The 11,768-nt window shown below is 49.5% G+C and overlaps 2 protein-coding genes across 5 annotated transcripts in view; one reads left to right on the forward strand and one right to left on the reverse strand.

Annotated features, from left to right (window-relative positions):
* S100A1 (S100 calcium binding protein A1) overlaps positions 1-11,768 on the reverse strand; it is a 291,017-nt gene that overhangs the window by 9,059 nt on the left and 270,190 nt on the right. Inside the window, exon 1 of one of the 4 annotated variants that reach the window (XM_029579413.1) lies at positions 833-908. The exons of 1 other annotated variant lie outside the window; for it this stretch is intronic. The gene's annotated coding sequence lies outside the window, so the exon portion shown is untranslated. Of the gene's footprint in view, positions 1-8; positions 138-271; positions 386-832; positions 909-11,768 lie in introns of those variants that run through there. 2 more of the 4 variants (XM_029579414.1, XM_029579406.1) reach the window with 2 other exon arrangements.
* Positions 120-10,790, forward strand: LOC115077162 (protein S100-A13-like). Its single transcript, XM_029579405.1, has 3 exons — positions 120-258; positions 9,210-9,384; positions 10,513-10,790. The coding sequence occupies exons 2-3, from the start codon at positions 9,235-9,237 to the stop codon at positions 10,648-10,650; spliced, it is 288 nt and encodes a 95-aa protein (XP_029435265.1). The 5' UTR covers positions 120-258; positions 9,210-9,234; the 3' UTR covers positions 10,651-10,790.

The raw sequence follows: 11,768 nt of genomic DNA on the forward strand, positions 1-11,768 counted from the left end.
AGTCATACCTGCTGCTGCACGCCCTGCCCTCTGTGGTATTTCTTGGAGGGGGGGAACACATTCTGGGCTGTTGCTCACTGCTGGCTGGGCTGGGTGGGAGGGACTCAGACTCAGCAGCTCCAGTGTCTCGAACAAGAAACTTTTCATACTCCTTTCCGGAGAATTTCTTGATGGCTTTCGGTGACACTCCCCTAGCCCATACCGTATAAAAGAGGCTGGAAGAGTACAAGGTGTCTGTCCGACAGCTGCAGTTACCAGGTAAGAGACACACCTCTTTCTCTGCAGGAAAGTGGAAGGACCTCCCCAGGACAGTCTCGGACTGCCCCTCTCCATCTCTCTCTGTAGGAAAGTGCAAGGATCACCCCGGGACAGTCTCGGACGGCCTCTCCCCATATCTCACTGCAGGGAAGTGCTAAGACCTGCCTGGGACAGTCTTAGTCCTCCCCTCCCCGTCTCTCCCTGCAGGAAAGTGCTAGGAACTCCCGGGGTCAAACCACTTCTTCCTGTCTCTCCCAGAAGGAAAGTGAAAGGGACCTCCCTGAGACAGTCTGAGACTGCTCTTCCCTGTCTCTCACTGCAGGAAAGTGCTAAGACCTGCCTGGGAGAGTCTCGGGTTCACCACTTAACACCCACTCCCTGCAGAAAAGTTCAAAAACCTCCCTGGGAGTCTCAAATCGATCCTCCCCCCCTCCCTCTTCCCTGGGATACTCAACAGCCCCTCTCCTCTTATTTCACTAGGGCAATCTCAAACCACTCCCGCCCCCTGTCTGTCTCATGCCAGCCCTCCCTCCTTGTATCTCACCAAGGCAGTCTCAGACTGCCCCCTCCTTACCTCCTTCTCTTTGGGGCAGTCTCCTCAGAGAGCTGTGGCTCTGTGGGGCCTCTCCCTCCCCCTCTCTGTCTGCAGCTCGCTGTAGGATCATCTCACACTTGCATCCAGCCACCAGCTTCACTGGGGTCACTGAATCTCTCCAGTAAGAGCTGGAAGAGCAGGATTATATATATATATATATATATATCTATATCTATATATATTAATAACAATGCAGTCCTTAGACTGAACCGCTCTTTCTCCTGCCACCAGTGCAGGACAGCAGACACCAGCCTGGGACAGAGAGGAACTCCCTGGACAGGGGAAACCTGTGAACAAGCCCTGCCACTCGGCACCCACTTGCCAAAGACACAGCCTGCCCTTACCTCCCCTCCCACCCTGCTGCCGTTCCCTCTCCCAGACTCCCCCCCCCCCCCCCCCCAACCTGCTGCTGTACCCTCTTTCCCCTTTCCAGGCTCCCCCAGCAAGGTCCCTACAGCCGCTTTCTGTTCTCTCTGTCTTCTAGAGCTGCTCTGAGCCTCGGCCTACGCGCAGCCCTTGTGGACAAAAATGAAAAGGGGTTTGTAGCCTCAAGAAATACAAAGTAGTCCAAAAGGCGGAGGAGGGGGGTTTCTGGGGTGGTGCTGCCCTCTGAAAAGCCAGAAAGAGCAGCAAAGGGAAGCACTCCACTGACAATGAAAATCCAGAGAGGCTGCCCCCTTGGTAGTACCAAAGGAGAGTGTGTTATGGGGGTGGGAGTAGCCCCCCTCCAGAAACGTGGGTGGCATACAGACTCCTCCTGCACAAGGGCAGGGCAGTCATCCAGGACAGCTGCCTAGGGCATAAAGAAAAAATTGACTGAAACAGATGAAAAGCCAGGAAGAGTGCAGCTCTCCTCCTAGCAGGGACAGATTTAACATTTGGGCACCCGCAGGCACCAGTATCACATTGGCACACGTCAGGCTGTGCCAGGACTTGGCCTTAGAACGAGCAGAAGTAGGATCGCCTTTGGCCTGAAAATTGGACGACTTCAAAATTTGGTGTCCTAGGCAGTTGCCCATGTTGCTTGTGCCTAAATCCAGGCCTGCCTCTCGGCACCCCTAAGGTGCGCTCTGCAGACTGCCCACTTTAACCCTCAGTTCTGGGCACATTTTTTTGTGTGAAAACTTTACTGCCAATGCAGTGAGGGGTTTTGAGCGTAGAACAATGTACAGGTTAGCACCCTCTCATGCAAATCCCAGGCAAGTGATGGCCTTAGCTAGCACTCCCAATGCAGAGAGGCGCTGGCTTTACCTCGTGTTTTCTTAGCTATCACCCCCAATGCACAGAGGCGCTGGCTTTACCTCGTGTTTTCTTAGCTATCACATCCCAATGCAGAGAGGCGCTGGCTTTACCTCGTGTTTTCTTAGCTATCACCCCCAATGCAGAGAGACGCTGGCTTTACCTCGTGTTTTCTTAGCTATCACATCCCAATGCAGAGAGGCGCTGGCTTTACCTCGTGTTTTCTTAGCTATCACATCCCAATGCAGAGAGGCGCTGGCTTTACCTCGTGTTTTCTTAGCTATCACCCCCAATGCAGAGAGGTGCGCTGGCTTTACCTCGTGTTTTCTTAGCTATCACATCCCAATGCAGAGAGGCGCTGGCTTAACTCGTGTTTTCTTAGCTATCACCCCCAATGCAGAGAGGCGCTGGCTTTACCTCGTGTTTTCTTAGCTATCACCCCCAATGCAGGGAGGCGCTGGCTTTACCTCGTGTTTTCTTAGCTATCACCCCCAATGCAGAGAGGCGCAGGCTTTACCTCCTGTTTTCTTAGCTATCACCCCCAATGCAGAGAGGCGCTGGCTTTACCTCGTGTTTTCTTAGCTATCACCCCCAATGCAGAGAGGCGCTGGCTTTACCCTCGTGTTTTCTTAGCTATCATCCCCAATGCAGAGAGGCGCTGGCTTTACCTCGTGTTTTCTTAGCTATCACTCCCAATGCAGAGAGGCGCTGGCTTTACCTCGTGTTTTCTTAGCTATCACCCCCAATGCAGAGAGGCGCAGGCTTTACCTCCTGTTTTCTTAGCTATCACCCCCAATGCAGAGAGGCGCTGGCTTTACCTCGTGTTTTCTTAGCTATCACCCCCAATGCAGAGAGGCACTGGCTTTACCCTCGTGTTTTCTTAGCTATCATCCCCAATGCAGAGAGGCGCTGGCTTTACCTCGTGTTTTCTTAGCTATCACTCCCAATGCAGAGAGGCGCGCTGGCTTTACCTCGTGTTTTCTTAGCTATCACACACAGTGCAGAGAGGCGCTGGCTTTACCTCGTGTTTTCTTAGCTATCACCCCCAATGCAGAGAGGCGCTGGCTTTACCCTCGTGTTTTCTTAGCTATCATCCCCAATGCAGAGAGGCGCTGGCTTTACCTCGTGTTTTCTTAGCTATCACTCCCAATGCAGAGAGGCGCGCTGGCTTTACCTCGTGTTTTCTTAGCTATCACCCCCAATGCAGAGAGGCGCTGGCTTTACCTCGTGTTTTCTTAGCTATCACTCCCAATGCAGAGAGGCGCTGGCTTTACCTCGTGTTTTCTTAGCTATCACTCCCAATGCAGAGAGGCGCTGGCTTTACCTCGTGTTTTCTTAGCTATCACTCCCAATGCAGAGAGGTGCGCTGGCTTTACCTCGTGTTTTCTTAGCTATCACCCCCAATGCAGAGAGAGGCGCTGGCTTTACCTCGTGTTTTCTTAGCTATCACCCCCAATGCAGAGAGGCGCTGGCTTAACTCGTGTTTTCTTAGCTATCACCCCCAATGCAGAGAGGCGCTGGCTTTACCTCGTGTTTTCTTAGCTATCACCCCCAATGCAGAGAGAGGCGCTGGCTTTACCTCGTGTTTTCTTAGCTATCACATCCAAATGCAGAGAGGCGCTGGCTTTACCTCGTGTTTTCTTAGCTATCACATCCCAATGCAGAGAGACGCTGGCTTTACCTCGTGTTTTCTTAGCTATCACCCCCAATGCAGAGAGACGCTGGCTTTACCTCGTGTTTTCTTAGCTATCACCCCCAATGCAGAGAGGCACTGGCTTTACCTCGTATTTTCTTAGCTATCACCCCCAATGCAGAGAGGCGCTGGCTTTACCTCGTGTTTTCTTAGCTATCACATCCCAATGCAGAGAGGCGCTGGCTTTACCTCGTGTTTTCTTAGCTATCACCCCCAATGCAGAGAGACGCTGGCTTTACCTCGTGTTTTCTTAGCTATCACCCCCAATGCAGAGAGGCACTGGCTTTACCTCGTGTTTTCTTAGCTATCACCCCCAATGCAGAGAGGCGCTGGCTTTACCTCGTGTTTTCTTAGCTATCACCCCCAATGCAGAGAGGCGCTGGCTTTACCTCGTGTTTTCTTAGCTATCACTCCCAATGCAGAGAGGCGCTGGCTTTACCTCGTGTTTTCTTAGCTATCACTCCCAATGCAGAGAGGTGCGCTGGCTTTACCTCGTGTTTTCTTAGCTATCACCCCCAATGCAGAGAGAGGCGCTGGCTTTACCTCGTGTTTTCTTAGCTATCACCCCCAATGCAGAGAGGCGCTGGCTTAACTCGTGTTTTCTTAGCTATCACCCCCAATGCAGAGAGGCGCTGGCTTTACCTCGTGTTTTCTTAGCTATCACCCCCAATGCAGAGAGAGGCGCTGGCTTTACCTCGTGTTTTCTTAGCTATCACATCCAAATGCAGAGAGGCGCTGGCTTTACCTCGTGTTTTCTTAGCTATCACATCCCAATGCAGAGAGACGCTGGCTTTACCTCGTTTTCTTAGCTATCACATCCCAATGCAGAGAGGCGCTGGCTTTACCTCGTGTTTTCTTAGCTATCACCCCCAATGCAGAGAGACGCTGGCTTTACCTCGTGTTTTCTTAGCTATCACCCCCAATGCAGAGAGGCACTGGCTTTACCTCGTGTTTTCTTAGCTATCACCCCCAATGCAGAGAGGCGCTGGCTTTACCTCGTGTTTTCTTAGCTATCACCCCCAATGCAGAGAGGCGCTGGCTTTACCTCGTGTTTTCTTAGCTATCACCCCCAATGCAGAGAGGCGCTGGCTTTACCTCGTGTTTTCTTAGCTATCACCCCCAATGCAGAGAGGCGCTGGCTTTACCCTCGTGTTTTCTTAGCTATCACCCCCAATGCAGAGAGGCGCTGGCTTTACCTCGTGTTTTCTTAGCTATCACCCCCAATGCAGAGAGGCGCTGGCTTTACCTCGTGTTTTCTTAGCTATCACCCCCAATGCAGAGAGGCGCTGGCTTTACCTCGTGTTTTCTTAGCTATCACCCCCAATGCAGAGAGGCGCTGGCTTTACCCTCGTGTTTTCTTAGCTATCACCCCCAATGCAGAGAGGCGCTGGCTTTACCTCGTGTTTTCTTAGCTATCACTCCCAATGCAGAGAGGCGCGCTGGCTTTACCTCGTGTTTTCTTAGCTATCACACACAGTGCAGAGAGGCGCTGGCTTTACCTCGTGTTTTCTTAGCTATCACCCCCAATGCAGAGAGGCGCTGGCTTTACCTCGTGTTTTCTTAGCTATCACTCCCAATGCAGAGAGGCGCTGGCTTTACCTCGTGTTTTCTTAGCTATCACTCCCAATGCAGAGAGGCGCTGGCTTTACCTCGTGTTTTCTTAGCTATCACTCCCAATGCAGAGAGGCGCTGGCTTTACCTCGTGTTTTCTTAGCTATCACTCCCAATGCAGAGAGGTGCGCTGGCTTTACCTCGTGTTTTCTTAGCTATCACCCCCAATGCAGAGAGAGGCGCTGGCTTTACCTCGTGTTTTCTTAGCTATCACCCCCAATGCAGAGAGGCGCTGGCTTAACTCGTGTTTTCTTAGCTATCACCCCAAATGCAGAGAGGCGCTGGCTTTACCTCGTGTTTTCTTAGCTATCACCCCCAATGCAGAGAGAGGCGCTGGCTTTACCTCGTGTTTTCTTAGCTATCACATCCAAATGCAGAGAGGCGCTGGCTTTACCTCGTGTTTTCTTAGCTACCACATCCCAATGCAGAGAGACGCTGGCTTTACCTCGTGTTTTCTTAGCTATCACCCCCAATGCAGAGAGACGCTGGCTTTACCTCGTGTTTTCTTAGCTATCACCCCCAATGCAGAGAGGCGCTGGCTTTACCTCGTGTTTTCTTAGCTATCACATCCCAATGCAGAGAGGCGCTGGCTTTACCTCGTGTTTTCTTAGCTATCACCCCCCAATGCAGAGAGACGCTGGCTTTACCTCGTGTTTTCTTAGCTATCACCCCCAATGCAGAGAGGCACTGGCTTTACCTCGTGTTTTCTTAGCTATCACCCCCAATGCAGAGAGGCGCTGGCTTTACCTCGTGTTTTCTTAGCTATCACCCCCAATGCAGAGAGGCGCTGGCTTTACCTCGTGTTTTCTTAGCTATCACTCCCAATGCAGAGAGGCGCTGGCTTTACCTCGTGTTTTCTTAGCTATCACTCCCAATGCAGAGAGGTGCGCTGGCTTTACCTCGTGTTTTCTTAGCTATCACCCCCAATGCAGAGAGAGGCGCTGGCTTTACCTCGTGTTTTCTTAGCTATCACCCCCAATGCAGAGAGGCGCTGGCTTAACTCGTGTTTTCTTAGCTATCACCCCCAATGCAGAGAGGCGCTGGCTTTACCTCGTGTTTTCTTAGCTATCACCCCCAATGCAGAGAGAGGCGCTGGCTTTACCTCGTGTTTTCTTAGCTATCACATCCAAATGCAGAGAGGCGCTGGCTTTACCTCGTGTTTTCTTAGCTATCACATCCCAATGCAGAGAGACGCTGGCTTTACCTCGTTTTCTTAGCTATCACATCCCAATGCAGAGAGGCGCTGGCTTTACCTCGTGTTTTCTTAGCTATCACCCCCAATGCAGAGAGGTGCGCTGGCTTTACCTCGTGTTTTCTTAGCTATCACCCCCAATGCAGAGAGAGGCGCTGGCTTTACCTCGTGTTTTCTTAGCTATCACCCCCAATGCAGAGAGGCGCTGGCTTAACTCGTGTTTTCTTAGCTATCACCCCCAATGCAGAGAGGCGCTGGCTTTACCTCGTGTTTTCTTAGCTATCACCCCCAATGCAGAGAGAGGCGCTGGCTTTACCTCGTGTTTTCTTAGCTATCACATCCAAATGCAGAGAGGCGCTGGCTTTACCTCGTGTTTTCTTAGCTATCACATCCCAATGCAGAGAGACGCTGGCTTTACCTCGTTTTCTTAGCTATCACATCCCAATGCAGAGAGGCGCTGGCTTTACCTCGTGTTTTCTTAGCTATCACCCCCAATGCAGAGAGACGCTGGCTTTACCTCGTGTTTTCTTAGCTATCACCCCAATGCAGAGAGGCACTGGCTTTACCTCGTGTTTTCTTAGCTATCACCCCCAATGCAGAGAGGCGCTGGCTTTACCTCGTGTTTTCTTAGCTATCACCCCCAATGCAGAGAGGCGCTGGCTTTACCTCGTGTTTTCTTAGCTATCACCCCCAATGCAGAGAGGCGCTGGCTTTACCTCGTGTTTTCTTAGCTATCACCCCCAATGCAGAGAGGCGCTGGCTTTACCTCGTGTTTTCTTAGCTATCACCCCCAATGCAGAGAGGCGCTGGCTTTACCTCGTGTTTTCTTAGCTATCACCCCCAATGCAGATACGCGCTGGCTTTACCTCGTGTTTTCTTAGCTATCACCCCCAATGCAGAGAGGCGCACTGGCTTTAACGCATGTTTTTTACCACTGGAAACTTAACTCGTAGTCGAAGGTGAAAGCTGCAGTTCCAATGCCGGGAGCTGAATTCCAGATGTATGTGCACATAAGGGTTGTTTTCTGTGCAAGGAACTGGGAGGGGCAAGTGACCGTTCCTTTGCCCCTTCTCTGCCCTTTTTTTTTACTGCAGTGCTGGAAGCCAGATCTTGCTCCCTACCTAGGCAGGGACTTGGCTGGCAGCCGGAGCTGGCCTTACTGTATAGGCTTGAGGGTTTGGGCATGTATGGGTGGCTGAAGACTCCTCTCCCCCACTGTCTGAACTAAAATGTGCGCTGTCTATGTAAAAAGCTGAGCGCTGGGTTTGCGCTCTTGTTAAACTCCTGATGCATTAGCATCCGTTTGCTTCCCACATCAGGAGACAGCATTTTGTTTACTGCGTGGGTTAAGACTGTGCACTAAACCTCAGCCTGCAGTTTTGCCGTGCACCTGTTTACACTGGATCCTGTAGGAAGAGAGGGAAAGAGGGCTTGGGATTGGAGTGGAGGGAGAGACATTAGAACACCTAAGTTATGATCTGCACTACCCAGAAAGAAACCCCAGCCCAGTCTGGACACCGCACCTGGTTGATTTCTTTTCAGTCCTCACAAACCATGCTCAATCTACACTATTTGTAAATTGTTCTGGAAGGTTCTTCTCCCCCTGCCCTCCTCCCAGGTAACTCTACTCCCAACCAAAGTAATGTTCAGTAACTTTATTATAACCTAGATTTAGCAAATGTTGAATTAGATGTTTGACTCACCGAGTCACACGCTCAGGCTAGCGCACAGGTTGACCCGTGGTTCGACCCGCTTTTTTTGAACGTGCCTCCATAACCCCTGATGCGATAAGGAGATCAGTGAGTCCAAAACGCGCGTCGAAACCAGCGCGTGGTTAATAGTGCTCATCGCATGTAAATACCACCTTTGTTGGGTTATTAGCTAGTACCCCCTTATGTAAAAAAATAACCGTGTGCCCGACGTGCACATTTTAACCCTCAAAACTTAACGCCAGCCTCAGAGCTAGCAATAAGTCTTGAGAAGCCCCAAAAGTTTAAAAGAAAAGCCGATCATACTGCTTTTTTGTGGTTCCTCCGACTTAATATCGTGGCGATATTAAATCGGAGGAACCACATAAAAGCAGCAACGTGAACAATAAAATTAAAAAAAAATGTCTTGAAGGCGGTCAGGTTAGGGAAAAGGACGGACGTAAAATTGAGCGTCTGTTTTCCTAATCTGCACCCAGCAACTTCTCCTGGGCGCCCGATGCCGAGGGAGGCGCTAGGGGCGCACAATTTGGCGCCTGGGAGAGGTGGATGGGTGCACGTTAGGAAAGTGGGCGCTCAGTCATGAGCATCCGTTTTCCCCGCACAGGTATTGCATTGGCCTGCCAGGGATGAAGAATCTGAAAAGCTGGAGGCAACCACATTATGGGATAACGGCTCAGATAAGCAGGTAAAGGTCATGCCTCAAAGAGCTGAAATTCCAAGTGGGGGAAAAAAAAAGAGAGATTTGCAGAAGATAGGAAGGATGAAGGCATGTCAGATAGTGTAGAAAGGTACTCCCCTGGTATCTGGATTCCATTATGGCTGATGAAGAATGAGCTCGCCCGCCATTCCAGTCTAAAGCAGCCAAGAAAGAAGCCTTAGTAACTGGTTTTACCCCATTTCTGTATGTCTTAGGGTTGCAACTTCTAAAAAGTGTAAGATGGCTGCAAACGCTACTGAACTGGAGAATGGAATCAAAGTCATCGTCTATACTTTCTTTACGTATTCACAAGAGGAAGGGAAGGAAAACACTCTGACACTAACTGAGTTCACAAAGATGGTGAACCAGGAGCTGCCCAATATCATGAAGGTAAGGAGGAGGCTGGGGAAGGTGGAGGGTGGCAGAAGAGCTTATCCTATGCCCCAATTCATGAAGGTAAAGAGGGATCTGAACTTATTCCAGGCCTCAACTCATGAAGGTAAAGGAAGGGGGGATCAAAGGATCAGAGCTAGCTCATGCCCCAATTCATGAATGTAAGGGGGAAGGGGAAGTCAGAGCTTATCCCATGTCCTAACTCATGAATGTAAGGGGGGGGGGTCAGATCTTATCCTATGCCCCAAAACTCATGACTGTAAAATAAGTGAGGGGTAAGAGCATATCCCATGCCCAACTCATGAAGGTAAAGGGGTAGGTGGGGGTCAAAGCTTATCCCATGTCAACTCATGAATGTAATGGGAGGGGGGGTTTCAGAGCTTATCCCATGTCCTAACTCATGAGTGCAAAAGGGGGAGGGTCAGAACCTATCCCATGACCCAACTTGTGAATGTAAATGGGGGGGGGGGGGTGTTTCAGAGCTTATCCCATGTCTTAACTCATTAATGTAAGGGGGAGTGGGGGGTCAGAGTTTGTCATGCCCCAACTCATGAAAAGGAATAGAATTTATTACAGGCGCCAACCCCTGAATGTAAAGAAGGCAGAATCGGGGGATCAGACCTTATCCTATAGGAAAGAGAAGCTTATAAATGCTTACCTCGTGAAGGTAAAACGGGAAGAGGGAGCCTTGCTTTCCCATGCATGCCAAACTCATGAAGGGAAGAGGATGTAAGCAGAGCTTATTCAAGATATGATCAACTCTGCTGCCACAACTGGTAATTCATGTTACCATTCTTTCTGCTGTGGGAAAACAGATTGGGCAGAAGGATTGCGTGCTTCTGTATGTCTGGATATAGGAGCACTCAGGCCTTCTACAAAGCCCTATCTGCCATGATACAGCAGCGACTGTGCAGAAACTTTCTGCATGAACTAAACCAGTTGATGGGCCCGCGTGGGGTGGAGTGATTACCTTAGAGTAGGGGATGGCTCAATATGTTGTGATGCCATGAAGGTTTCTAATGAGAGATCCTACTGCAGCAGACACGTGGCTCAGCATTGCCAGATTTTCTCCCCGATTACAGAAAATGGAAACTAATCTTCTTCTCCCTCCCACACTTGTGTTAGGACGCTGGGCCTCTGGACGAGAAGATGAAAGCTTTCGATGTCAATCAAGATCAGGAACTAACGTTTTCAGAATACTGGAGGCTCATTGGATTGCTGGCCAGGGACATAAAGAAAGAGAACTATGGCAAGAAAAAGTGAGAGACGCGAAGGAGTCAGAGGCATGGGCAGCCCAGAGGCTTCAACACCTCCAAGATGCAGATAACATAGTCAGTGCCCGGTAGCCCCAACACAGAGCTTTTCCATGCACACAATTACTAATAAAAGCATTTTACATTGTTTGGGAGTCTGTTGCCTTGTTTCTGCTTTATCTTGTTGCTTTAGATACTGTTGCTGCAAGAACTCTTCTTGCACAGTAAATGATGGTAGAAAGGGACCAAGCAGCCCCTCCACTCTATCCAGTTAGTCCGGCCACACTTGCAAGGACCTATCCCAGCTGCCAGCTGTAGCAGCTTCAGGGCCTTTAGGATATTGTTTCTTACCCAGCACAGCTTTTCTCATCTTCCCCTCTTAGTTCTCTAGCATCCTGGACAGATGAGCATACAAAGTCCCCACACTTCATCCTCCCATGCCATGGAGCTTGGTAATATATCTACCTGATATTGTTTATAAGTTCCTATGTTTATTTAATTTTAATTTTAATATGGATAATCTATAATTCCAAGTAGTTCAACCAAACTTTTTGCTCTTTTGCCCTCTACAAAAATGTACCTCATGTGTTATCTAGTTTACCTGCTATCTTCGTTCATTGTAATTTCCTTTCACAGTTACCTGTAAACCGACATGATGTGTCCTACGAATGCCGGTATATAAAAAGCCTTAAATAAATAAATAATCATCTGACCGGCTACCAAAACTACATGAGTCAGAGCAGCCTCCATCCACTTGGTGACCTCTCTCTTTTTTTCCCTGCTTCCCTTCAGAATACAATACGAATTTGGGATCAGTGGAAATCTTCTTTAGTGGGCAATACCCCTTATTTTTTTTATCTCTTGCACTTATTTCATAACGCTACTTTTCCTGCTGATATGATGTCCCAGTCGTTTTCGGTTACCCAAGGTATTATCTGTATTGGCCACCTACTCTGGAATGGCACAGATTGGGAGACCTTAAATGAAAAATATAACTTAAGCCCTGGGATCTTTCTCGCTTATGCTCAGATTCGCCATTTCTTGAACTCACCTTTTAGAGCTGGAGCCATTTGCCCAACTAAATCGCTTTTTGAAAACTTTTGTGAGCAGTCTGATAAAATGTGAGGC

Source organism: Rhinatrema bivittatum, chromosome 16, assembly GCF_901001135.1.
Source record: "Rhinatrema bivittatum chromosome 16, aRhiBiv1.1, whole genome shotgun sequence".
Taxonomy (NCBI): Eukaryota; Metazoa; Chordata; class Amphibia; order Gymnophiona; family Rhinatrematidae; genus Rhinatrema; species Rhinatrema bivittatum.

What these genes read in the sequence shown, in the direction of transcription:
- LOC115077162 (XM_029579405.1), top strand. Translation starts at nt 9,235, where the DNA reads ATGGCTGCAAACGCTACTGAACTGGAGAATGGAATCAAAGTCATCGTC. An exon ending in AGCTGCCCAATATCATGAAG is followed by an intron (nt 9,385 to 10,512) that starts GTAAGGAGGAGG and finishes CACTTGTGTTAG; the next exon opens with GACGCTGGGCCTCTGGACGA.